The 27263-nt window shown below is 46.0% G+C and overlaps 1 protein-coding gene across 1 annotated transcript; it reads left to right on the forward strand.

Moving 5' to 3' along the window:
• Positions 1-521: 521 nt before the first annotated feature.
• SDCBP2 (syndecan binding protein 2) lies at positions 522-26769 on the forward strand. The gene is made up of 9 exons (XM_061630879.1): positions 522-622; positions 8952-9017; positions 10646-10766; positions 12267-12376; positions 14569-14730; positions 17151-17326; positions 18178-18349; positions 20063-20154; positions 23053-26769. Exons 2-9 carry the CDS (start codon positions 8964-8966, stop codon positions 23105-23107), a joined length of 942 nt encoding a protein of 313 aa, XP_061486863.1. The 5' UTR covers positions 522-622; positions 8952-8963; the 3' UTR covers positions 23108-26769.
• Positions 26770-27263: the final 494 nt, after the last annotated feature.

Genomic DNA, 27263 nt, shown 5'->3' on the forward strand with positions numbered 1-27263 from the left:
TGGCCTGATCCAGCAGGCTCTTCTTATGTTCTTATGTTCTTAAAAGCTTTTTCAAAATATAAACATCTGTGTGTGTGTGTGTGTGTGTGTGTGTGTGTGTGTGTGTGTGTGTGTGTGTGTGTGTACTCAGCACAGCTCAGTGGGGACTAAATGTGCTTACTGGCATGGAATGCAGGAGGAAAAAATGTCAAACTGTTTGTGTGTGTGTCTGTGTGTGTGTGACAGAACAGAGTATCCTTGCAGAGGGTATGGTTAACTGCTCCTGTTCAGGGTTCCACTCCATACTGCCACATTTTGCTGGAAATGTCACTAGCTCAGAGATGCATGGACAAACAGTCTGTTCTGGAATAAGGTAACCCCAGATGTTTTTCTGGTGTGCGGCACACGGCAGAATCAGCTCCTGCAAGGAAGGCACCTCTCTAATCTGAGCCACCTCCAGGCCCTGACGTCACCCAGGTGCCCTGGCCTGGTTCGCTCATCTGTCACTGGAGTTTCACTTCCTAGTCAGCTGATGCCTCCGCCCAGCTAGGCAGCCTTTCAGCTTCTGCCACTGTTATAAAACTGAAGGCAGTCTTGGCGCAGGCAAGCAAAGAGCAGATTTCTTGCCAGAGGCATTGGACAGGTAAGGGCACTGATCGGTTAGGGGGGAAAGCAGCGGGGAGAGTACAGGCATCCGTTTGGATAAAATCTATGCCCTGTTCCACATGCTCACGTCTTCGATTGTGAAATCCAGATGCTGCTTGAAAACACTTGGGGGGGGCATCTGTCTTCTTAAGTTCTCTCTGTGTGTGTGTGTTTGTGTGTGTGGTGGTGGTGGTTCTGATGGGAGGCTTAGAGGGTGGTTTTTACTAGGGACCTAGAGAACAGGGCTCTCCTCACTTAAGCTTATGACTTCTATGGGGAAAGCCAGATGTGGGGAGGGGGATGTGCCAAGCTGGATGCCCCAAGTTTGGCACTATAGAGTATTAGTTATTATTATGTGTTAGATTTCCATCCTGCACTTCCCTCCCAAGGAGCCCAGGGTGGCAAACCTGTCAATACTTTGTTGTTATGTGCCTCCAAGTCGACTACGACTACATAAATTTTCTGTTGTCATTGCTTTAGTCTTCTTGACGTTCAGCTGTAGTCCTGCTTTTGTGCTTTCCTCTTTAACTTTCATCAGCATTCAAATCATTACTGGTTTCTGCTAAGAGTATGGTATCGTCTGCATATCTTGTTATTGATCTTTCTCCCTCCAGTTTTCACACCTCCTTTATCTTGGTCCAATCCCGCTTTCCATATGATACGATCTGCATAAAGATTAAACAAATAGGGTGATAAAATACACCCCTGTCTCACACCCTTTCTGATGGGGAACCAATTTCTCCATATTCTGTCCTTACAGTAGCCTCTTGTCCAGAGTATAGGTTGCACATCAGGACAATCAGATGCTGTGGCACCCCCGTTTCTTTTAAAGCATTCCATAGTTTTTCATGATCTACACAGTCAAAGGCTTTGCTGTAGTCTATAAAGCACAAGGTGATTTTCTTCTGAAATTCCTTGCTCCGTTCCATTATCCAACGCATGTTTGCGATATGATCTCTGGTGCCTCTTCCCTTTCTAAATCCAGCTTGGACATGAGAGTGTCATTTTAAAAAAATGTATATCACTTTTTGATACTTTCTATAATTTTGTAAATTTGCATGTCAGAAGTATTAATAAATCATACATTTAAAAATAGAGCTAGCTGAGTTTAAGGATTCCTTCAACATAGCATTTCTTATGATTAAGAAAATTGCAAACTTTATTGAAAAGTAAAAGAAAACGGCTGTGTGGCTGCAGTTTAGGAAGTTCCTTCTTTCTGGGTTTTCTGTTTTCTGATTATTTCTGCAACCTCCTATATAAATTGGCGTCAGGTCAGAGTATTGCCATTGATGAGACAAAGGTTGTCTGTGCCATTATGACTAGGACAGTAACGTTTACAGTTTTAATTTGTTTATATTTTCAGACAGAAAGCTAGCAGGGTTCTTCAGGGGTGGTTAGGGTCTCACCCTACACTCCTTAGATTCATGCCTCCCCCCCCCCCCAGTTTCATGGAGCTGTTGGGGTGGGAGATATTGGAGAAGTTGCTTTATTTATCTTATTTATTTAAAAGCATTTATAAACTGTTTAATATTTCAAAAAAAAATCTCTGATTGGTGTAGAATCTAAAAAACAAAAGTAATTAAATCATTAAAATAAAAAACTAAAACCAATCAAACAGCAGTATAAGAACACATTAAAAGCAAATAAAAAAGAAATTCAGAGGACTCAAAGTTGCTCCTGGGAAATTGCGTTGACACATCAGTTTCCTTGCACATCAGTTCCCTGATGTTTCTAGTCAATAGGAACCCTTTTGAAGTGGGATTGTTACAGACACACTTGGAGGAAGCAGATTATTTAGATCCATTCCAATCGGGCTTCAGGACTGGACATGGCACTGAAACAGCCTTGGTCGCTCTGGTGGATGATTTGAGGAGGGCGTTGGATAGGGGAGAACATTCATTCCTCGTCCTCCTGGATCTCTCAGCAGCCTTCGATACCGTTGACCATTGTATCCTCTTGGATCGCCTGGAGGGAATAGGAATAGGGGGCACGGTTTTACGGTGGTTCCGTTCCTATCTCTCAGACAGGCACCAACGAGTGGCATTGGGAGAGGAGGTTTCAGACCCTTGGCCTCTCAATTGTGGTGTGCCACAGGGTTCTATCCTCTCTCCCATGCTATTTAACATCTATGTAAAGCCGCTGGGGGCCATCATCAGGAGATTTGGGCTGCAGTGTCACCAATATGCGGATGACACTCAGCTCTATCTCTCAGTTAAGTCCTCACCAGAGGTGGCTATGGATACTATTTCCAAGTGCCTGAAGTCCGTAAGTGAATGGATGGGAGGTAATAGGCTGAAACTGAACCCCGACAAGACCGAGGTACTGCTTGTGGGAGACAAGAGAAGGTTAGGAGATATTGACCTGGTGTTGAATGGGGTAAAATTGCCCCTGAAGGACCAGGTCCGCAGCCTCGGGGTCATTCTTGACTCCCAGCTGTCCATGGAGGCTCAGGTTTTGGCAGTGAGCCAGGCAGCTTGGTATCAATTACATCTGATACAGAGGCTGCGACCCTACCTTCCTGTCCATCTGCTCCCACGGGTGGTACATGCCCTGGTCTCCTCTCGCTTAGACTACTGTAATGCGCTCTACGTTGGGCTACCCTTGAAGACAGTCCGGAAATTATAGCTGGCACAGAATGCGGCAGCACGGTTGATTAAGAACAGCCGCTGCCATGATCATATCACTCCAGTATTAGAAGATCTACACTGGCTACCAGTTGTTTACCGGGCCCAATTCAAGGTGTTGGTGTTAACCTTTAAAGCCCTACACGGTTTCGGTCCAGTTTATCTAAAGAAGCGCCTCCAGCATCACCAAATATGCCGCCTGACGAGATCAGCCTCTCAAGACCTTCTCTCAGTCCCACCAGTTAAAACAGCTAGGCTGGTGCGGACCAGAGAGAGGGCATTCTCGATTGTGGCTCCCACCCTCTGGAATTCTCTGCTATATGACCTTCTCCATGCCCCCTCCTTGGTAGGTTTCCACCGAGGATTGAAAACTTGGCTGTTCAGGCGGGCCTACAGGACTCCTGGGTAATCTGGTTTTAGTTTGTAAAGATGTGGGGGGGGTGGATTAATTAGAGACTGATATTATATTTGTATTTATTTGTTGTATTTTAAACTTTTATGTACGCCGCCTAGAGTGGCCGTTAATTTGGCCAGATAGGCGGCTTAGAAATAAAATTTTACTTACTTTTTTACTTACTTACTTTGCTGCTGAAAGGGGTGAAAGAATTGCTGGGTTCTTCTGAGTGTGTGCAGTAGTGCCACAGGATATGTATCTTTTGAGCCTGAGGCTCCTCCAAAGACCATTTTGGTGGCAAAGGGATGGGTACCGAAGCCTACTTTTGCCACCACAAGGATCCCCAGGAGACGACCTTGAGCTTGGAGGCTGTCCATCACAATGAGGCATATGCCTTTGAAGGCCTCTTTCCATATGGGTAGGCATTGCCACTGAGGGATTATTTGGGTGGGCCCTAAATATGAAAATGCTGTACTATGAATCTGATTAATGGTCCATACAGCTCAGGATGGTCTACCTAGACAGGTAGCAGCTCTTGGGGAGGGGCTCTTCTTGAAGACCCCATGAAAAGTAGCAATGCTGGAGACTGAACCTGCGGAAGGGAAGTTGTTGGCCACCATGTCAATTTATATCTCCCAGTTCTGAGTCCCAACACAGTTTTGCATATATTGCATCAATTATTAATATTATTATTATTATTGAATTTATTAGTCGCCCATCTGGCTGGTTCACCAGCCACTCTGGGCGACGTACAGAATAAAAACAATACATTAAACATTAAAATTTAAAAACAACAGTAAAAGCCTAGGCCATCCCAAAAGCCTTCCTGAAGAGCCATGTCTTCAGGGTCTGGCGGAAGCTCATCAAAGAAGGGGCATGACGGAGATCATTTGGGAGAGAATTCCAAAGGGTGGGGGCCACTATTGAAAAAGCCCTCTCTCTGGTCCTCACCAGTCTGGCCATTTTAACCGGTGGGACCGAGAGAAGGTCTTCTGAGGCTGATCTTGTTGAGTGGCATCCCTGACGATGCTGGAGGCGCTCCTTCAGATAGATTGGTCCAAAACCGTATAGGGTTTCAAAGGTCAGAGCCAACACCTTGAATTGTGTTCGGTAAGCAACCGGTAGCCAGTGCAACTCCTTCAATACAGGAGTGATGTGATCTTGTCGGCGGCTACCTTTAATCAGACGAGCCGCCGCATTCTGTACCAGCTGCAACTTCCGGACCGTTTTCAAGGGTAACCCCACGTACAGCGCATTACAGTAGTCTAGGTGAGAGGTGACCAGGGCATGTACTACTGGTGGGAGCAGATGATTGGGGAGGTAGGGGCGCAGCCGCTGTATCAGATGGAGTTGATACAGCGCCGTCCGGCTCACAGCCGAGACTTGAGGCTCCATGGACAGCTGGGAGTCAAGAATGACCCCCAGGCTGCGGACCTGGTCTTTCAGGGGCAATCGTACCCCATTAAGCACAAGGTCCACATCCCCCAACCTTCCCTTGTCACCCACAAACAGTACCTCGGTCTTGTCCGGGTTCAGCTTCAGCCTATTCCTTCCCATCCAGTCACTCACCACCTCCAGACATTTGGACATGGTTTCAACAGCCAACCTTGGTGAAGATTTAAATGAGAGATAGAGCTGCGTGTCATCCGCATACTGATGACATTGCAGCCCAAATCTCCTGATGATTGCCCCAAGCGGCTTTATATAGATGTTAAACAGCATCGGGGAGAGGATGGAACCCTGTGGCACCCCACAAGTGAGAGGCCAGGGATCCGAAACCTCATCCTCCAATGCTATTCTTTGGTACCTACCGGAGAGGAAGGAACGGAACCACTGCCATACAGTGCCCCCCATACCCAACCTCTTCAGGCGGTCCAAGAGGATAGCGTGGTCAACGGTATCAAAAGCCGCTGAGAGGCCGAGGAGGACAAGGAAGGTGCATTCGCCCCTATCCCATGCCCTCCTCATATCATCTACCAAGGCGACCAAGGCTGTTTCAGTCCCATGTCCAGGCCTGAAGCCCGATTGAAATGGATCCATTTTTGAGACCTGAATCCTTTCTATGGGCATCTTCAGAAAAAAGCTGAGAGCCACTTTCTCACCCACAAATCCGCTTGATCAGGAACACAGGAAGTTGCCTTATCCCGAGTCAGAACATTAGTCTATTTAGCTTAGTATTGTCTACACTGACTGGCAGCAGATCAGCAGAGTTTCAGATGGGGAATGTTTCCAGTCCCACCTGGAGATGCTGCCAGGGATTGAACCTTGGACTTTATGCATGCAAACAGGTGCTCTACCACCGAAGTACTGCCTTTCCCCACATGAAGTTATTTATAAACATTTCCTGCTGTGAAGGTTATCAAGCTTCCTTCCAGCTCTTGTGGGAGAGGGCTAATCCCCCTTTGCCTAGTAACAACAACACCAACAACAATGGACTACCTTCAAGTCGATACCGACTCATGGTGACCCGTAAATGTGTGGCAATTATGATGGATGAAAGGGCCATAATTTTCAAACCACAGATCTTCCACCCTCCCCAGTGGCACACATGGAAAACTGTGAAGATAATTGCATTGTCCTGGAAGATCCAGCATTTTCCTATGACTAAAGCTTTATCATGAGCACCTTCTGTGGGTGACGTTGCTCGTAATCTGTGACCCTGCATCCTATTGCATTAATTAGCCAGGCATGATAATACTTCTCCACCCATCATCATGGAATAATCTTTTCCAGACTCTGAGAGACTTTTGTTGCGTAGTTTCCAAGTTGTTTTTTAAAAACCAGCAATATCAATCTATCAAATCAATTAGATGAATCTATAAAGAAACTTCCAGCCAACTAAAAAGCACCCTGATTTTATTTATTTATTTATTATTTGATTTATATCCCCCCCTTCCTCCCAGCAGGACACAGAAAACAGAAACTCTAAAAACACTTTAAAACATCATAAAAACAAACCTTAAAATACATTAACACAAAACAATGTTAAAACATATTATTAAAAAACACATATTAACAAGCAATTCTAACACAGACGCAGACTGGGATAGGTTTCAATTTAAAAGGCTTGTTGAAAGAGGAAAGTCTTCAAAAGGCTCTGAAAAGATAACACAGATGGCGCCTGCCTAATATTCAAGGGGAGGGAATTCCACAGGGTAGGTGCCACCACACTAAAGGTCAATTTCCTATATTGTGCAGAACGGACCTCCTGATAAGATGGTATCTGCAGGAGGCCCTCACCTGCAGAGTGCAGTGATTGACTAGGTATATAAGAGGTAAGACGGTCTTTCAGGTATTCTGGTCCTGAGCTGCATAGGGCTTTGTACACCAAAACTAGAACCTTGAATTTGGCCCCATAGCAAATGGGCAGCCAGTGCAATTCTTTCAGCAGCGGAGTGACATGTTGGCAATACCCTGCCCCAGTGAGCAGTCTCGCTGCCGCATTTTGCACCAGCTGCAGCTTCTGGACCAACCTCAAGGGCAGCTCCACATAGAGCGCATTACAATAATCCAGCCTGAAGGCTACCAGTGCGTGGACAACAGTGGTCAGGCTATCCCGGTCCAGAAATGGCTGCAGCTGTCTTACCAGCCAAAACTGGTAAAAGGCACTCCTAGCCATGGAGGTCACCTGGGCCTCTAGCGACAAAGATGGATCCAGGAGCACCCCCAGACTATGGACCTGCTCTTTCAGAGGAGTACAACCCCATCCAAAGCAGGCAACTGACCAATTATCCGAACTCGGGAACCACCAACCCACAGTGCCTCCATCTTGCTAGGATTCAGACTCAGTTTATTGGCCCTCATCCAGCCCACCACCAAGTCCAGGCAGCGGTCCAGGGCTTCCACGGCCTCTCCTGATTCAGATGTTACAGAGAAATAGAGCTGGGTATCAGCATACTGCTGACACCTCGCCCCAAAGCTCCCAAGGGCTTCATATAGATATTAAACAGCATGGGGGACAAGATGGTACCCTGAGGCACCCCACAGCACAGCTGCCAGGGGGCTGAAAGACAGTCACCCAATGCTGTTCTCTGAGAGCAAACCTGGATATAGGATCGGAACCATTGTAAAACAGTGCCTCCAATAACCACTTCACCAAGTTGGCCCAAAAGGATACCATGGTCAGTGGTATCAAAAGCCGCTGAGAGATCAAGTAAGAATAACAGGGTCGCACTCCCCCTGTCCTTCTCCCGATAAAGGTCATCCATCAGGGTGACCAAGGCCGATTCAGTCCCATAACCTGGCCTGAACCCAGAGTGGGATGGGTCAAGATAATCTGTTCCATCTAAGAGTATTTGCAATTGCTGCGCCACAACCCTCTCAATCACCTTCCCTAAAACGGTTTGCAACCGGTCAGTAGTTGTCACAGACCAATGGGTCCAGGGTGGGCTTTTTCAGGAGTGGTCGGATCACCGCCTCTTTCAAGGCGGCTGGAACCACTCCCTCCTGCAATAATGCGTTGACCACACCCTGCATCCACTGGGTCAGACCCCCTCGGCAAGCTTTAATAAGCCAAGAAGGGCAAGGGTCAAGAGGACATGTCGCTGGCCGCATCATCACAAGCACCTTGTCCACGTCATCAGGCCACATCAACTGAAACCGTTCCCAAGAAGTTGCAGCAGACGTTGCACTCATTGGGGACTACAGTAGATGTGGATGGGGCATCAAGACTGCTATGGAGGTGAGCAACTGATGCATTGAACAGCAGGGTTTTGTTTTTTCAAACAATAATTTTTGCGTGTGTTCATGTACTTTTTATAACCTGCACATCAAACTAGCACGTCTCATCTAAAATAAAGCTTGCTTTGGAATATTGCTTACTCATATGGGAAGTTATCCAAATCTGCTTGATTGGCTAAAATCCATATGATTACTCAGTTAAGATTAATTCATTAAATTATTTATTTAGATTTAGATTTTGCCCTTCCTCCTAGTAGGAGCCCAGGGCGGCAAACAAAAGCACTAAAAAACACTTTAAAACATCATAAAAGCAGACTTTAAAATATATTAAAACATCTTTAAAAGCTTTTGAAAAAAAGCTTTAAAAACATATATATATATATTTAAAAGGTTTAAAAACTTATTAAACAGCAATTCCAACACAGACACAGACTATCCTAAATGACTGTCCTAACAACAACAAATCCACCTGTGTTATCCTGCGTATTCAGCAGCCACTGCTATAATCTCACCTTGACATCTTGACTGGTTGCCACTGTGAGAAGAGGCTGCTGGACTAGATGCGCTGCTGGCCTGATCCATCAGGCTCTCCTTGTGTTCTTATCTTCCTCTGTATGCTTTCCCCCCAGGAAGTAGCAACCATGGCGACTTTGTACCCATCACTCGAGGACATGAAGGTGGATCAGGTCCTGAAGGTGAGAGCCTGACCCTTCCCTGTTGCCCTGAATGAGGCTTTCTGTTGTGCTTACCAGAGGCATGTAACAAGGGACTTGTCACTGTGACATTCCAGCCAATGTGTCCCACGAGTGGTAACTGCGTTTGGAGGGGGGGGGAATCTAGTGCAGTGGCACTGCCTCACAATTGCATGGGGGCTGCAATGTGGATCCAGTCCAGTGTTGTTGTGCGAGGCCCATGGATGGGGCGGTGGGGGGAAGGAAGAGGAAATGGGATGCTCCTTGGCCCCAGAGGATCTGGCCTGGGCTGCCAATCCATTGAGGCTGAATAGGATTTCTCCGGTTGTTTCAGATCTTTGGGGTTTGCTAACAGTGACTCAGTGGCTATGGGGGGGAAAAAAGGATGGTTGCTATAACTCTTATATGCATGAAAAAGTGCTTCCAAGTTGACTGGAAACCAGTTTGGTGGGTTTAGGTGGTGGGGAGAAGGAGGAGGTGGTCACTGTTCCTGAATGCTTGCTCCTTGACTCTCTGCCTGGCAAGCAAGCAAGAGGCTGTAGTGAGGAGGCGGAAGAGGAGGAGATAGTATTAATCAGGGCGAGGAGTTAGACTCACAGGAAGCAGGGGGCTCCGAAGACCCTCCGATGCCTGGAGCTGGCTCTGTTGTTGGACATGTGATGGCATATCTATGAACACCACTCAGGCAGCCGTAAATGGATGGAGCTACTAGCTCAGGGGTGAGGGATCTGTAGGACTCCAACTCCCATCACCCCTGATGGGAGTTTGAGTCCCACAACTTCTGAAGGGCCACTCATTCCCCACCCCTGAACCAAAGGTAGGGGAAAGGCACCAGTCAGCCGCTCTCCAATATTTACAAAATACTTTGTGGGTGAGAGGGTGGCAGAAGGGGCCTGTGTTAAACGTACTGGGCCAGAGACATGAGGCTTGAGTGTCACTGCTGTGCCCCCCATCGTCCTTGCCAATCTGCAGTCTAGAGTTCTGAATTGTGCCCTGGGGCATAAACATTTCTGGAAGTCAGACCTTCCTACATTAGAAGCCCTTCCTTCCCAATCCTAACCCTGGGTGGACATGCTGTACCCTTGTGTCTGTTCAGAGGGGAGAAGAAGGCACTCTGCCCATGCTCTGATGTGCTTGCTGCTTCAATACGGAATATCTAAAAGATCATCCCACCCTTTATGTACCCAACCAATCACTGTGCCCTGCAGGAGAGGGCCTCATATAGGTTTTATCTCATCAGGAGGTCTGTTCTTCTGCATGATGTCAGGATCTGGCCTTTAGTGTGGCGGCACCTTCCATATGGGACTCCCTTCCCTTACGTCACCCAGCCTGTATCTGTACTGAGTTTGAAACTGTTTTTACAACTGAAATTGTTTTCAATCATTTTTATAAATGTTACGTGCTTTTGCTGTTTTTTTATCGTTGATGTTTTTAGTTGCCAAACAGCTTCAAGATGTTTCATAGGCAGCGATTCATAAGTGAAGTTATGCAAATAGTACACATGACTGCACACGCTGGAGAAATCCTGGCTCAAATGACTCCTCATTCTTTGGGAGTGAAAGCAGGAGCTCTGTGAAAAACAAAGACTATGGAGATAGCAGCCTAATTTCTCATCCCTCTTGTCCTTGCAGGCCCAGGGCAACGCAACCGTGAAGACGCCGACTGCGGTCCCAGCGCCACTTCCTGCTACAGTTATGCCGTCTGCTCCGCCAGCTGCTTTGGAAGAGAGGACTGAAGTGTCCAAATCAGCCGGTAATGCACTTCAATGACAAAGGTTTTGACAAAGGCTGCCTCTCTTCTTGTGGGCTTTGGGCTGCGACAGTTCACAACACAAGCTTTAACAACTACAACACAAGCTTCACCAGTGGTGGGCTGCTTACTTCTGAAGTTAGTTCTTTCCACTGCAGGTTTACGCCAAAGCCAGTCCATTTGTCTTTAAGGTGCCACAAAATTCTTCTCTGGTCCATGTGTGACTCCCAGTTAAGGGTGCTTCTAGAGTGACTACCTGTTTGTTGAACCGTTCATCCTGATTTGTTTGCAAGGAGATTAGATGGCTTTGGCTATTTAATGAGCATTCATCCTGATTTGTTTATTTGGGGAGGTTAGATGTCCTTGCATCAAAGCCAGTGTTATACTACACTGTCCAGTGCATTTTCTCGTCACTTTCCTTATCACAAAAAGTCTGGCTTTTGGGGGAAGCAAATTTGTTGCACAAGACCTCCCAATGAACTGTAATTGAGCCACATTAATCCCACCTGAAAATAGCGACTGTCTGGAAGCATTCTAAAATTGCTTCTATGAACCTCAATCAAGTGGATCACTTGCATGGTATGAACAGATCGTGGCTGATTAAATGTCACTGACTGAGCTTCATTATGTCCTGAAAGCACACAGTGGTTTTCCATGGCTCAGACATTCAGCTGAGAGTGATTTAGTGATGAGGAATCTTCAAGTGATAAGGTTGTGAGCTACCATTGTGCATGCGCAGGCCTTGAGCTGATGCCACCTGATTGTTCAGCATCAGGTAACTCATAGCGGGACATGTGAACGGCATCTGTTGAAAACATTTGCTTGAGGGCTCCTTCTGGGAAGAAAGGGGGGGATATAAATTGAATGAATAAATGAACGTTGGGCGACAGTGAAGTTCTGACCATGGTGATAATTTGAGGTGGCTCTTTCACTCATTGACTTCAACAACTACTTAATACTCTCCATTTCTCAATTTGTTTTCTATGGGCAAAAATCACAGGGAAAAACCAAAAGAACTTCCAAATGAACCAGGAAATCTCTTCCCCATTGTCTGGTGAAGAGTCTTCTTGTTTTGTTCTGAAGCTGTTTTTCCCTCCCCCAATCTTCACTCGTGTGACTTTTTCTCTCTAGAATTGCTTCCCTAAACGTCAGTCACAGTTGTAATGTCACCCATTGCCTAAAAACACTGTCAGGTGGGAGCCAGGGTCATTTGATTCTCACAAACCAATTGGTTAGAAATATTCCTGTATGTTTTGCTGTATAGCTAGAGACTTGCTTTTCTTTCAAATGAAAGCTCAGAGTCAGGCTCCCTACTGGCAGATTCACCTCTATTCCTCCTTTTGGTAGTGGTGGATGAACCTACTGCCAACAACATAGATAATCATGAGATCTAGAGACTTCATTTTTGGCAAGTTCAAAGCTGAGATCCCAGATGCTCCCCCCTCCGAATGCATTATGAGTCTCTACTCTGAAATAACTGTTCCCTCTTCCACCCCTCCCCAGCCCCACCGGTTTTGTACCCAAACCTCACAAACCTCAGTGACTACATGGGCCTCTCCCTTTCCAGCGAGGAGGTCCAGAAGAATCTGGGACTTGTCCCAGCAGACAGCTATGTAAGTATTTCAGAGAGCAATCTGCAACGCCTCTTTTTTTGGTCGGGCGTGTCTGCACAGTTGCCATACACAGGGAAATCCCGGCAGGAAGCGAAACTACCTCTAAATCAGGGGCAGAGAACATGTTTAGCCCAAGAGTCACCTTCCCTTCTGGACAACCTTCTGGGGGCCAAATATCAGTGGTGGGTGGGCCCTGGGGGAAAAAGTGGGCAGAGCAATGATTGTACATTTTTATCTTTGTACAGGAGGCTAGTTTCTGCACACACTCACACACCCTTCTCTGTCATTCATTCATCCAGGCAAGTGAAAAGCATGATCAGAGTTCAAAAACACTCAAGGTGCAATGCAGCGCCAGTGAGGGCAGGGGGTAGTTATGCAGGGTCTCGGGGGGGGTCTTAGACCCCTTACTTTTTTGGGATCAGAATCCCAGCAGGGTCCCCATGCCTCCAGCATCCTATGAGCCAATCAGCATGAAAGGGGAATGTGTTAGCTGCTGAGAAGACTCTTCTCAGTGGCTAACACTCTCCCCTTTCACCCTTATTGGCTCCTAGGGATGTCTGTCGTTGTTTGAGAAGGCATTAACAAGGATCTCATTCTCAATCCAGCAGCAAAAGGGGGGCATGGCTGTGACTAACTTGAAGAGACCCAGTAGTTCTAAATTTGCAGCTACACTACTGGTGAGGGGGGTGGCTGGTGAGGGGGTCCGACCTGGGAAGAATCCTGATAGAGAGAGAGGCATGGAGAGCTGCATTTGACCCTTGGGCCTCAAATTGCCCATCCTTGGTCTAAATGATTCTCTGTGTCCTTCTCCATGAGTTTCTACTTGGTGCTTAACCCATGGCCATGACTGCTTCTATGGGCCCGTCCATACGACTGTATAATCTGCCGTGTTACAGCTTTGTGTCCTCATTCATTCACCGTCATCCATATGACGTTGGAAGCTAATATGGATTTTCGCGTCCACAAATCCGCATTAGAAATATGGACTCCTGCTGGGAGGAAGGGTGGGATATATAAATCAAACAATAACAACAACAATAAATAAATAAAGAAATAATAAAAATACCACCCAAAACCCGATATGCTTTCCTAAACCAATAATGAATCTCATTAACATCCGTGGGCTCGGACACAATGCCGCGGACTTTCCTGCAGTAGGCGGTCTGTCATACGCCAAGCCCTTTGCCTCCTTCCCACCCAATAGCACATCCACAAACTTGGCACCTGCAGGGGGAAAGAAAAAGATATATATTTCTGTGCTCTTCCAAAAAAGCTTGCGAAAAGCAAACGTCCGTTATGGACCGCTCCCTGGAAAGGAGTGGATTTAGGGGAGTGGCCAATGCTAAAGGTATTTAGACAAACAAAAAAGCCCAGACGTACGGATGCTTGATAATCGGGTTTTCACAATAATCCAACCACAAACAGGTCATGTAAGGATCCTGAGGCTACCAACAAAATATGGAGAACGTGGATTTTGCGGTTAAGTATGGATGGGCCCTTAGAGATTCATCAGTTGAGCCTGTGGGAGAAAGCCAGGAAGCTGCCTTGTTCTGAGTCAGATGACTGGTTCATCTAGCTCAGTACTGTCTGCCCTGACTGGCAGCAGCTCTCCAGGGTGTCAGGCAGGGGACATCCCCAGCCCTACCTGGGCCCCGCTGCATGCACAGCAGATGCTGTAACCTCTGAGATACAGCCCTTCCCTAGGGATGCAAATGTATATGTAAAGCTCGTAGCAGCTTTTGGCTATTTATGGCAGCTTGTGCAAGTTGTTGGAATGTGTATCACAGCCCACACTGCATGGATGGGTGGGAAGGAAAGAGAGTGTTGTGTTTTTAACATGGTGGTTTAGAGCTTTCTGGAGCTGGTTTCTAGCTAGTTCTTCTGGAGAGCGAAAGCAGATTTTGGCCTATTGGGTTCCTGGGCTGATAACTGCTTTGAGAGACTAGTAATGCCTCCTTGATTGATACCCATCTGACCAGCCGGTATGTTTGTAGACAAATGCTTTATTCCAAAAGTTGCTATAAATTTCCAGTGTCTTTGTCAAAGACTGTTCTGGAACTTCGCCGCCGCTCAGGGTCACAGGGCACATGAACCGGCCTCCAGCTGGAGGGTTGGGGGTTCGGTGGCCACCCCAAGCCTGGGAGAACCTTAATCAGGCTGTTACACTTTTTGCAACTTGGATTCTTTGGCAGGCCGTGGCCTTGGCTCCCTCTGCCCATGGCTTGGTGGTTGCCCCAGTGACAGGAAGTAACCTGGGGATGCGTCGGGCGGAGATCAAGCCAGGTCTGCGGGAGATTCACCTCTGCAAGGACGAGCATGGGAAGACGGGGCTGAAGCTGAGAAACATTGATAAGGTAGGTTTTGAGGAGGGATGTCGGAGAATTCTGGCGAAAATGGAAATGGGAGCAGAAATTGCCGATGTTTGTTTTTGTCTCAAGTCTGGAACGGAAACCGGTCCATTGAATACAATCGCTGCGGCTGCGGCTGCGGCTGCGGCTGCGGCTGCTTTCAGTCCGCAAATGATACGTAACTGATTACGTCTTTTCCCCATTTGCCTTGTGTTTCCTTTGCATTGAAATTAATGGTATGGAACAACATGATGACAATGTAATTTATGCAATTAGTCAAATAAATTACCCAAGTCACATAATTTTGCCACAGCAGACAGAGAGATGAATAATGTAGGTTTTGGCAGAAGACAACCTCCGGCAGAATGGACAGATACAAGGCAAGATGGAAAAAGATGCCTTCTTCTTACTTCCCTAGTTTTGAGGTCAGGCTTCCCTGGCAGGAAGAGTCTGAGAGCTCTGTTGCATCAGGCCAAAGGCCCATCTATTCCACCCTTCTGTTTTCAACAGTGGCCATGTAAAACAGCCTTCCCTGGTCTGGTACCCTCAGACTACAACTCCCATTGGCCTTGTCCAGCATTGTAGTCCAAAGCAGCTGGAGGGTGCCAGGTTGGGGTAAGGCTGATCTAGATACTTTTGGGGAGCCCACAAATGGTGTTTCCAGTGTTTCAAGCTCCCAGCGGAGATTAGACAGGCACTCTCCTTGCTGAACTTCAGCCTCGTGGTAAAGACTCCCTCATTCCAGCAGGCATTTTATTTATTATTTATTTATTGCATTTATATACCGCCCCATAGTCAAAGCTGTCTGGGTGGTTTACAGCAATTAAAAACATTAAAAACAAATATACAAATTTTAAAACACAAAAAACAATTTAAAAACACATTTTTAAAAAGCAATTTAAAAACACATGCTAAAATGCCTGGGAGAAGAGGAAAGTCTTGACCTGGCGCCAAAAAGATAACAGTGTTGGCACCAGGTGCACCTCGTCAGGGAGATCATTCCATAATTTGGGGGCCACCACTGAGAAGGCCCTCTCCCTTGTTGCCAGACTCCAAGGTTCCCTCTGAGGAGGCACCCGGAAGAGGGCCTTGGATGTTGAGCATAGTGTATGGGTGGGTTCGTGTCGGGAGAGGCGTTCCACCAGGTATCGTGGTCCTAAGCCGTGTAAGGCTTTATAGGTTAAAACCATCACCTTGAATTGAGCTCGGAAACATACAGGCAGCCAATGCAAGCAGGTCGTGTTTAAGGGTTTCTGTTTGGCTTTATTTGATTGTTTTATTCTGTGTGGTTTATTTAATGTACACCGCTTAGAAATGCAAATAATGAAGAGGTATATAAATGCCTTGAACAAGTACAGCCAGAGAGCACCAAGGCAATAGCATCTGGTATTCAGATGAGGGTGTCCAGGTGCAAAAGGTTCCTTCAGGGCTCCTGCACCTTTCATAGTTTTTGTAGACAATATAATTTCAGCAGGTGTACCTTGCATGCCACAACTATTCAAGGTGCAGGAGCCCAGTTCGTCTTAACTTGGCCACCCTAATTTAGAGGCTTGATGGCTCTGAACCAAGGTTTCATACAGCTCTTATGGCTAACAGCCTTTAGTAGACTTATCCTCCATGAACTTGTTTAATGTCCTTTGAAAGCTGTCTATGCTAGTAGTATAAACCTTTCCCTGAATGCAATCCATCTGGCTTGATTTAAGGGGTGGGCATTGTTTATTTTCTCGCAGATTGTAAGAAGGCTGATTTTAGGACTTGGAAAATGAATAAATGTTGGGTTTAATCCTAAATATTATTATTATAGTTTATTTATACCCCGCCTTATGGCCAAAAGGCCCTCAGATATTCAGATTTTCTGCTCCAAAATATCAGTGTAACATCCTAAATCAAGGGCATTTTGATATGGGCATCAACTCCTAGTCAACGTAATGTAGTCCATGATGAAAGATTATTTGTCCACACCAATTTTCATATACTCATGCTAAAACATGAGCATTGCAGAAATCTCTGAGGCATGGAATTTCAGGGGAGTGTAAGCGGGCTCCGTTATAAGTCCCGCTTACATTTTTGGGGTGGGTCGGCGGGTGATGATAGGATTATCTTCCAGGAAGGATTTTTTAAATGGTTTATGTCCTTTGGAAGCCACCCATAGGCCACGTTCTTATTGCGCCCTTTCCAAACCTGGCCCCCTGCAAATGTTCTGGATTACAAGGCCCATCAGCCAAGCTGTGCTGGCTGGGACTGATGGGTTAGGCAAGGCCATTTTATGCTATCAGAGAAGTGTGGCACTTTCCTCCTGCTAATCCCATCCTCACGTGCCTCCAGAGATCTCTGTATTTGGGATCTGTGTGGAAGTGGTTCTTTCCATGCTGGTCTCATTTTCCCAATTCAGTATTTCCATTTTCACAAACCAACGTCTTCTGCAGGGGCTGTTTGTGCAGCTGGTCAAGGCAAACTCTCCGGCAGCTTTGGTGGGGCTGCGCTTTGGGGATCAGATCCTGCAGATAGATGGGAAGGATTGCGCGGGATGGAGCACAGACAAGGCTAAGCGTGCACTTAAGAAGGCTTCCCCGGAGAAGATTGTCATGGTGGTTCGTGACAGGTGAGGAGTGGGAAGTGGCCAGTGGTAGTAAAATCCATTTTATCACCCCAAGTGGCTGCAGTTTCTAATCTATGAGATGCTCCCAGGATCCCCTGCAATGTTAGGGAGGGATGCTGAAATGCAAATACCAGGTTGCTCTCCTCCCATTGCTTTTTCATGAGCACCTCTAAAAATATGATCGTGAGACCAAATTGTTGAAAAGGTAGTTAAAAATGGGGGTGGGGAGATTGTGAGGATCTCCAAAGGGATCTCTCTGAAGTGGGTGAATAAGCAGTAAAATGACAAATGGGGTTCAAGTAAGCAAGCACAATGAGAAGACATGATTCACTAGAAAAGACCATAATGCTGGGAAAAACAGCAGGGAGTAGAAAAAGAGGAAGGCCAAACAAGAGATGGATTGATTCCATCAAGGAAGCCACAGACCTGAACGTACAAGATCTGAACAGGGTGGCTCATGACAGATGCTCTTGGAGGCCACTGATTCATGGGGTCGCCATAAGTTGTCATCGACTTGGAGGCACATAACAACAATAATCATAAAGTGATGCACACTTGGGGGGAAAAGAACTTCTTTCACAGATGTGCTGCTGATGGGGTTTGAACTAGTGATGACCAGGAATGAGACCTTGGGGACATAGCATGTAGCTTGATGAAGATGTCGACCCAGCGTGTGGCAGCTGTGAAGAAGGCCAAAGCTAAGTTAGGGATCATTAGGGAAGGGATTGAACATGCAGCTGCCAATTTCATAATGCCTTCCAGTCCCAAAGGCCTGGTTTTTCAAGCATTCTGCTTTTCAGAAATTCATTGCTAAGCCAGAGTGTGCTCTCTTTCCCTGCTTTCTTGCTCGGCAGGCCGTTCCAGCGCACAGTGACGATGCACAAAGACAGCACCGGCCACGTTGGCTTCGTCATCAAGAAGGGGCAGATCAACTCGATTGTCAGGGGCAGCTCTGCCGCTCGGAACGGGCTCCTCATCAACCACCACATCTGTGAGGTGAATGGGCAAAATGTCATTGGCCTAAAGGTGAGCATCCAGTGCGGAAAGAGTGACGAAGTATGTGGGGGGGAGGGCTCTATGGAGCCAAGTAAATTGTGGGCTGTGTTCAAAGCCTTAAGAACTAGAAACTTGATTTTTAAAAAAATGAAAACTGACTTCTGCACCCAGTCCCAAAGTCTGACACAGCCCTGTCCATTCCACAGTGTTCTGCTGTGCCTATGCTACCGCAGCATTTATTTAAAAGTCTTCAGATCAATATCTCTGTCTATTATAAACAGTGGCTAGCACACTTTTGCCACTGAACAGATGCATTTTCCTGTATGATGGACAGAGTGCCATCAATGCACATGGCGCATTTTACACCAGTAAAAGAAGCGCAAAGGTTGGATGATGATGATGCAGCGATCTGTTCAGAGAAAGGGTTAAGGAGAAATGAAAGGAGGAAATGCCAAGCCACATTCCCTGCTTAGTTTCATTTGGAATGGAGGGGTCAGTGGTGGGTTTTCAGGGGAGATTTGAAGATGGGAGAGAGAGGGAGGGCTGACAAGAAATGGGGGGAGTTATTTATTTATTATTTGTTAGATTTGTTAAGTTGCCTGTTACCTCAGGGGCATCACTAGCGGGGTGTGGGGGGTGCGGACCGCACCCGGGTGACACCATGAGGGGGGTGACACCCAGAGCTGCCCCATTGCAGGGCAGGGTGCCCACGCCGTTGGCCGGCAAAGGAGCCGAGAAGCACTCTGGGTCGGCGTCGGAGCAGCCAACTCCTCCTCCTTGGAGGCAGGTGGGTGGGCGAGATCGGGAGCAGCGTTGGTGGGGTGAGGGAGGCGCGCCGGCATTTCCAGGCCTGCTTCTCCGGCTGGGTGCCCCTCTGGGCGCGCCCTCCCAGGGGCATGGACGGGGGTGGTTAGCCTCGCGCACACGCTTGCCAAGGGCCCCCCGGCACCCGGTCCGGTGTGCGCCGAAAGTAGGCGCCCGCTCGCTGGCAGTAAAGCTGGGACAAGCCAGGACGCTGTTACCTGAAGGTCTCCAAGAGACTTACAACACATTAAAAACATAAATATAAATACACAATGCCTTTGTTATTATTTGACTTGCTAGACATAAGGTTGCAGCACAAGGGACAGCAAGAGAGGATTCATTTAGGGCAGGCATAAGGAAACCTCCAGCGTGTGGCCAACTTAGGTGCAAATTTGGCTTGTGAGGCCTTTTTCCATAAGCCACGCAGAGCATCCTCCCAATTCTTTCCTTTGAAGTTGGGTCACCTGATGACATGGCAACATCACATGATTAGCAGGAGGGCAGACTGGGCCCGCCCACTTGTCAAGGCAGCCTCCAGAGGGGTGGGGAGCTGAGAATCTGGCTCACCAGCTGGATCCTGTCCCCCACCCACAATTTAAAGTAACTGGGGACCTTCTGGTAGCCAAGGGGTGGTGGAAGTTGGGTGGAATATACTGGGATATGATGGAGGATATGAGTCGATGTCCTCAACTCCCCTCCAAATTTGCAATTCACCCTTTACAAGATCCTCCTTCAAGAAATTGTGGCATCTTCTGGCTTTGCTTTCCTTTCCTGCCTCCAAGCACCCATTTTGGGCTCTGGCCAACAAAGAAAACTTTTTTAAAAAATATGGATGTGTGTGTGTATGTGGCTCTTGGAGTCCCTTAATTCCTTATGGAATTCTGCTAAATCGCAGCTGTTGTAGCGAGTGACCTTTGTATTAAACTCTCCCTTCTCAAGGACAAGCAGATAACAGAGGTCCTGATGAATGCAAGCGACATCATCACGCTCACCATTGTCCCTGCGGTGATCTACGAACACATGGTCAAAAAGTAAGTGTCCGAGGGATGGGTTAGCAGAGTGGCTAAGGGAACCAGATGGAAAGTCCACACCCAGTCCATAACTCACCCCAATGAGGACCTCACCGGTTCAGACGTGGGCAACCTGGAGCCCCAAGAAGTTGTTGGGCTCCAACTTTCATAATCTTTGACCACTGGCCACACTGGCTGAGAATGATGGGAGTTAGAGTCCAACAACATCTGGAGGGCCACATGTGAGGCTACATCCACACCAGATATTTATTCCGCTTTCACCGTTATCTCCCTTACAGAGCTCCAATTCCCAGAATTCTCTGGGAAGAGGGGGTTGACTGTGAAACCCCTCTGGCCATTGGAGCTCTGTCAGGGGAATAGGAGTCTCCTAACAGCTCTCAGCACCCTTCACAAACTACATTTCCCAGGATTCTTTGGGGGAAGTCATGACTGTTTAAAGTGGAATAAATGGCTGGTGTGGATGTGTCCTGTCTCCCCAGTCCTCCACTAGAGAAGTCACTAAAATGCAGCCTGTGTTCTCCATCCTGAACATAAAAGATAAGAACACAAGCAAAGCCCCGCTGGATCAGACTGAGGGTCAATCTAGTCCAGCATCCTATTCCCAACAGCTGCCGGTCTGATGCCTTCAGAAAGTCCATAAGCAGGGCATGAAGGCAATACCTGCCCATTATTTTGTTTGGTTTTTTAAAAAATATGTGTGAAGTAGGAATAGTTTTGTGGTCCTATTTCTTAGCAGAGATATAAATCCAAGCAGCGGGATGAGAATCAACCAGTCCACCCTTTTCCTCAGACACAAATAATTACAGACACAATCTTCTTAGGTAAAAGATAAAGAATGTTTACTCACGACCTCTCATATGTTCAGAAAACATCGGCTCTAGCTTAGATGGAAAAGTAGAAGTCTCAGTCCATGATAATGGTCATCTTGGAAGAGAAGCCATGTGGATGCTTCTCTCTCCTCAAGCTTAATGGAGAATATGTAAAAATCAATAAGTGGTATTTGGTGATAGACTGCCTCTGAACCCTGAAGCTCCATTTAGACAGAATGGCTAGTAGCTAATGGGCCTATCAGTGGCTAATCACCATGCATTTGTTCCCTTTTTGAAAGCCATCTGTGCTGGTGGCTGACACCATGCTTGTGGCCTGCAATTTAATAATGTGGTGTGCAAAGCAGTATATCCTTTTGGTTGTCCTGAGTTGATTGCTAGTCAATTTAATTAGATGGTTTTAAGTTCTAGTATTATGGGGGGGAGGGGAGGAATCTTTTACAAAGCTGAATGTTGGAATATTTTGACTGGTCTTAATGGGCTCTTGCAAAACTCAGTCTCATTCTATTTCTTCAACTTTCTTTTTTTTTATAATAATTTTTATTCAAATTTTTCCAAAAACAAACAAAACAAAGTCAAAAAAACATAACAATACATCAACAAAAAATGAAAATAAAATAGTTGACTTCCGATTTGTCGCAGATCAGCTATAAGTATATAATATACATCAAACCTGTCCCTTAATGTATACATACAGAGTCCCTTTTCTCCGTAGGCTGTCTTAATTAATCGTCAAATCCCAGTATCATCATTTTATTTTGATCTTTCAACAAAAAGTCTAAAAGAGGCTTCCATTCCTTAAGAAATGTATCTGTCGATTTTTCTCTAAGTAAACATGTCAATTTGTCCATTTCTACTAAATCCATTAATTTCAATAGCCATTCTTCCATTGTTGGTGTTGATTCCATTTTCCACTTTTGTGCATATAATAATCTTGCTGCCGTAATCATATATAATATTATTCTTCCATATTTCTTTTCTATTTGTTTATCCATAAAACCCAATAAAAAAAATTCTGGTTTTGACTGAATATTTATCTTTAGAATTTTTTGCATCTTCCTACCTATCTGTGCCCAAAATGATTTTGCCTTTTTACATAACCACCACATATGATAAAATGATCCTTCTTGTTGTTTACATTTCCAACAAACATTAGAAACATTACTATACATTTTTGACAACTTTTCTGGAGTCATGTACCAACGGTACATCATTTTATAAAAATTTTCTTTAAGATTATAGCATAGTGTAAATTTCAAACCTTTTTTCCACATATTTTCCCATTGATCCATTTGTATGTTATGACCAAAATTTTTTGCCCACTTTACCATACACTCTTTTACTTGTTCTTCCTCCATATCCATTTTCAATAAGAGTTTATACATTTTCGCAATTATATTTTCATCATTTGTACACAATCCTATTTCAAAATCAGATTTACTTATTTCAAACCCATACATTTTCTTGTCCATTTTATATCTTTCTAACAATTGTAAATAGGCAAACCATTGAAAACTATATCCTTCCTTTGTCAGTTGTTCTCTCTCTTTCATTGTATATTCTCCATGTACATTTTCTAATAGTTCTTGATAAGTTAACCATTTCTCTTTTCCAGCCATTTCTCTTCTATAAAACGCTTCTTGACTTGAGACACATAATGGTATTTTCGAATAAAACCTTGGTTTATATCTATTCCATATTTTCAACAGAGGACGTCTTATAAAATGATTGTTAAAGTCTACATTTACTTTTACTTTGTCATACCATAAATATCCATGCCATCCCCACTTCAAATTATGGCCCTCCAAATCCAATAGTCTTTTATTCCTCAATAAAATCCATTCCTTTATCCAGACTAAACAGCAGGCAGCAAAATAAAGTCTCAGATTTGGTAATCCCAGTCCTCCTCTTTCTTTGGCATCTTGTAGTAGTTTAAATTTAACTCTTGGTTTTTTTCCTTGCCATACAAATTTAGAGTTATCTTTTTGCCATTGTTTGAAAGGTAAATCAGAGGATATTACAGGTATTGTTTGAAACAAAAACAAAAACAAAATTTCTTCAACTTTCAAAGGCTTTCGAGTGGGCTAGTGAAATCATCCATGGATCATTCAGTCCCTGATGATTAAAGTTGCTCAAGACTTTCACTCCTTCCGCTTCCTCCCTCTCCTGGCATGACACACACCACAGAGGACTCCACTGGGACATTCTCTCTCTCCTTGGAGAATACTCGGAGGTGCAGAAAGATGAATCAATTCCTTAGAGCTTTCATGTATTCCTGAAGGACTGTGGGGTTTCCAGAGATTATTTGGGGCCAAGTTGAGCTTGGGGGCCTGTGCAACTGTCTCACCACTCTATCGCCCCTTCCTGGGGAAATTAATTCATCTCTCAAGGGTGGCTATCCCGTACATATGGAAGCAAAGCAGCCGATTCTCCATCTACATAGCCCAAGTGTAATCTGTGGCCTATTCAAACAACCACATATGCCCTGGGTGCTCCCTGTTCAGTAGAGGGATTGGCTGGCCTGAGCCTTTGGTAGCTGTTAACACTGAAACCTCCAGCAGTGTGTTTCAAATCTACAAAGCAAAGAGCCTGGATCTTGTCAGGCATTGCTGATTTTAACTGTGCATCTTTGCTGAAGAACATCTCAGGTATGGTCGGAGGGCACATGATGCAGCCCCTTGTCAGTGGAGGCTTGCCCCGTTAGAGCTACAGGAGCGGGCCCCACCAACCTCAGTCAGCGCCCTCCTCTTGCAACCAGCCCAGGGGGTGGCGCTGCCTGTCAGTGTCCTTCCTCCCCCCCGACAGTCCTTGTAGAACTCAGCAAGAGGGAGATGGGGAGAAAACTACAATTTTGCAATGGGCTTCTGCTGGGAGGAAGGGCGGGATATAAATCAAATAATAAATACATAAATAAATAAAATGCAATTGGTTTGGGTCTCCGTTATCATTGGCTCTGGCTGCACCTGCTGTTGGCCTCCCTGCCATTCCCAATGGACACCAACCACCAACGCCCCTTGCCAAAGCTCCGCAGATCAGGGTCTAACAGTGTTATCTTCTCGGCGCCAGGTCAAGACTTTCCTCTTCTCCCAGGCATTTTAGCATGTGTTTTTAAATTGCTTTTTTAAAAAATGTGTTTTTAAATTTGTATATTTGTTTTTAATATTTTTAATTGTTGTAAACCGCCCAGAGAGCTTCGGCTGTGGGGTGGTGTACAAATGCAATAAATCATCATCATCATCATCACTGCTGGGATGGGAGATCACCTGAGTTGAGTTCCAGAATAGAATAGAATAGACGAGCTGGAAAGGGCCTATAACACTATCCAGTCCAACCCCCTGCTCCATGCAGGAATCCAAATTAAACGACCTTCCCGGATTTCACACAGGGGCCTCTCCCAGCCCAACTGGAGATGCAAGGGGTTGAACCTGGGATCTTCTGCATGCAGAACATGAGCTCTCCTATGGCCCTTCCTTATTAATTAAACTAAGGTTTTGTTGTGAATGGGCTCCCCATCTGCAACTCCTCCACCCCCGTGGGTGCCATGCCTGGCCCAAAGAAGCCATAGTATGGCTTGTTGCAATGTGTGAACCTGGATCGTGGTGTGTTTGCTTGAAACAGATCATGAATGGTAGAATCACAGAATTGTAGAGTTGGAAGGGGCCTACAAGGCCATTGAGTCCACCCCCCTGCTCAATGCAGGAATCCAACTTAAAGCATCCCTGGCAGGTGTCTGTCCAGCTACTTCTTGAAGGCCTCCACTGTTGGAGAGCCCACCACCTCCCTAGGTCATTGGTCCCACGGTCGTACAGGGCACCAGGTCAGCAAAGGCTGAGCTGGAGCCATAGAAGCTGCTTCAGTCTCCCTCCTTGAGGAGTTACAAGGTTAGGGTTGGGGGGCGTTGTAAGGCAGTAGGGGGTTGGTGGCCCATTAGCTAATCACTAATCAAAATGCCCCACAGCTACCCAGCCACGCCTTCCTGGCTAGTATGGGAGGGTCCATAGTTCAGTGACAGAGCATGTACTTTATATGCAGAAAGGTCAAAGATTCAGAGTCATAGAATCGTAGAGTGGGAAGGGGCCTACAAGGCCATCGAGTCCAACCCCCTGCTCAGTGCAGGAATCCAAATCAAAGCATTCCTGACAGATGGCTGTCCAGCTGCCTCTTGAATGCCTCCAGTGTCGGAGAGCCCACTACCTCTCTAGGTCATTGGTTCCATTGTCCTACCGCTCTAACAGTTCCCTTATGTTCAGTCAAAATCTTGCTTAGTATATAAATATATTAAGTATATGAATATACTAAACTCACCTCCGTACTGTTGGTATTTTGCAAGAGGGACTCAAGCGCATGCTGGAAATTCAGGTATGCAAAATTAAAGTGCATTAAAATGCAGGGGGTTGAACTTGATGGCCTTATAGGCCCCTTCCAGTTCTACTAGTCTATGATTAAAGTGCTCTGCTGCCCTGGTACAACAAAGTCACTTTAAAAAATAGAAAATTTTGCAGTTAGGAAAGCGATGGAAAATGCATTGAAGATTGTGGGGAAATGAATGGTTAATGGGAAGTTTTATTGACACTCTGCAAGCAAATCAGGATGTTCCATAAACAGGTTGTCTGGAAGAGCCCTAAATAAACATTGCGAGTGCCATGCATGAGCACAGTCTACAGTTCACCTAGTCTAGTGCTCTTCAGATAAATGCCACCAGTTAGCAGTCTGGTAGTTGGCCAGTGTGGTCCACTGCAGATTTACCTTCTGCCCATCCTTGTGCAGGTAGAGGTCTCACCGGTCTACAAAACAGGGTTCTCTCTAAATGTCTCGATGCTTCTCTTTGCATATTTGTTGCCTGCAACTGCAGAGAGCAACAAAGGACAAGACGTATGGAGGGGCAAATTGCTACACTTTCAGGGGCAGGCTGGCACACCTTGTTGCGAGAACATCAGAAGAGCTGACTGCTGGATCAGGCCAAAGGGGGCCCATCTAGTCCCACATACTGTGCTCACAGTGGCCAACCACACGACCCATTGTGAAGTCCACAAGCAGGACCTGAGCACAAGGGCCGGGATCTCTTCTCGATCGTCCCAGAGTGCAGGACACGGAATAATGGGCTCAAGTTGCAAGAAGCCAGATTTCGACTGGACATCAGGAAAAACATCCTGTTAGAGCGGTACGACAATGGAACAAATTACCTAGCGAGGTAGTGGGCTCTCCGACATGGGAGCCATTCAAGAGGCAGCTGGACAGCCATCTGTTGGGAATGCTTTGATTTGGATTCCTGCATTGAGCCAGTGGATGGACTCGATGGCCTTATAGGCCCCTTCCAACTCTACTATTCTGTGATTCTTTGATTCTCCTCTCGCAGTTTCCAGCAACTGGTATTATTTGTTAAATTTATATCCCGCCCTTCCTCCCAAGAGCCCAGAGATGTGTTGCCTCTGACTGTGGTGACAGAGCATCACTGTCATGGCTAATAACCACTGATGGTCTTATCATCCACCTATTTATCTAATCCCCTTCAAAGCCATCCAAGTTGGTGGCCATCAGTATCTCGTGTGGGAGTGAACTCCATGGTTTAAGTATGCGCTGCATGAAGGATGTTTAGCAGTCGGTAGTTGGCCCTGGGTTGGGTTCAAAACAAGCCAAAGTGGTCAGAAGGCACCCTCCAATGTGCTGGCATCAGGCTGAGACTCATCACGGCACGCAGACACCTTTGGAGACCAAAATGACATTTTTATTACAGCCACTAAACAGACAAAGTTTACAGGACAGTGGAAATTAAAACCCAAGAAGAGTATACAGCTTTTAAGTTCTGTATTTAAAAATATATTATATAGAATTTTCTCTTTCAAATATAGTCATACATTTATTTCTCGGCAGAGCTTTGGATAGTCTAACGGACGTGTACACATATCCACAAGTACATCACGCTAGAGGCTTATCTCCTAGTGAACGAACCAACCACGTTTGCCTCTTCATCAAAATTCTTCCACTCTCTCTTCCCCTCGCTACCCAAATACTTTACATTATAGTTAAAACAGGGCACAACCTCCCTCCTACTAGTTAGCTAATCTGGAGAAGCTGCCTTCTACTCTCGCTCCTCCTCAAACCCTTGCTCCCCCTTTGTTCACCCAAGGAAATGTCTTGGGCTAAGGTTGTTTCAAACCCATGCGCTATATAGTCTGGTGGTGACCTAATCCTTTCGGTTGTTTGTTTGCTACAAGTGCAGGCACAGATTTTTGTCACCGCTGCTCAACTCACTTTGGGGGAGGGCTGTGGTGGCTCACAAAA

The sequence above is a fragment of the Rhineura floridana genome, chromosome 6 (assembly GCF_030035675.1).
Source record: "Rhineura floridana isolate rRhiFlo1 chromosome 6, rRhiFlo1.hap2, whole genome shotgun sequence".
Lineage (NCBI taxonomy): Eukaryota > Metazoa > Chordata > Lepidosauria > Squamata > Rhineuridae > Rhineura > Rhineura floridana.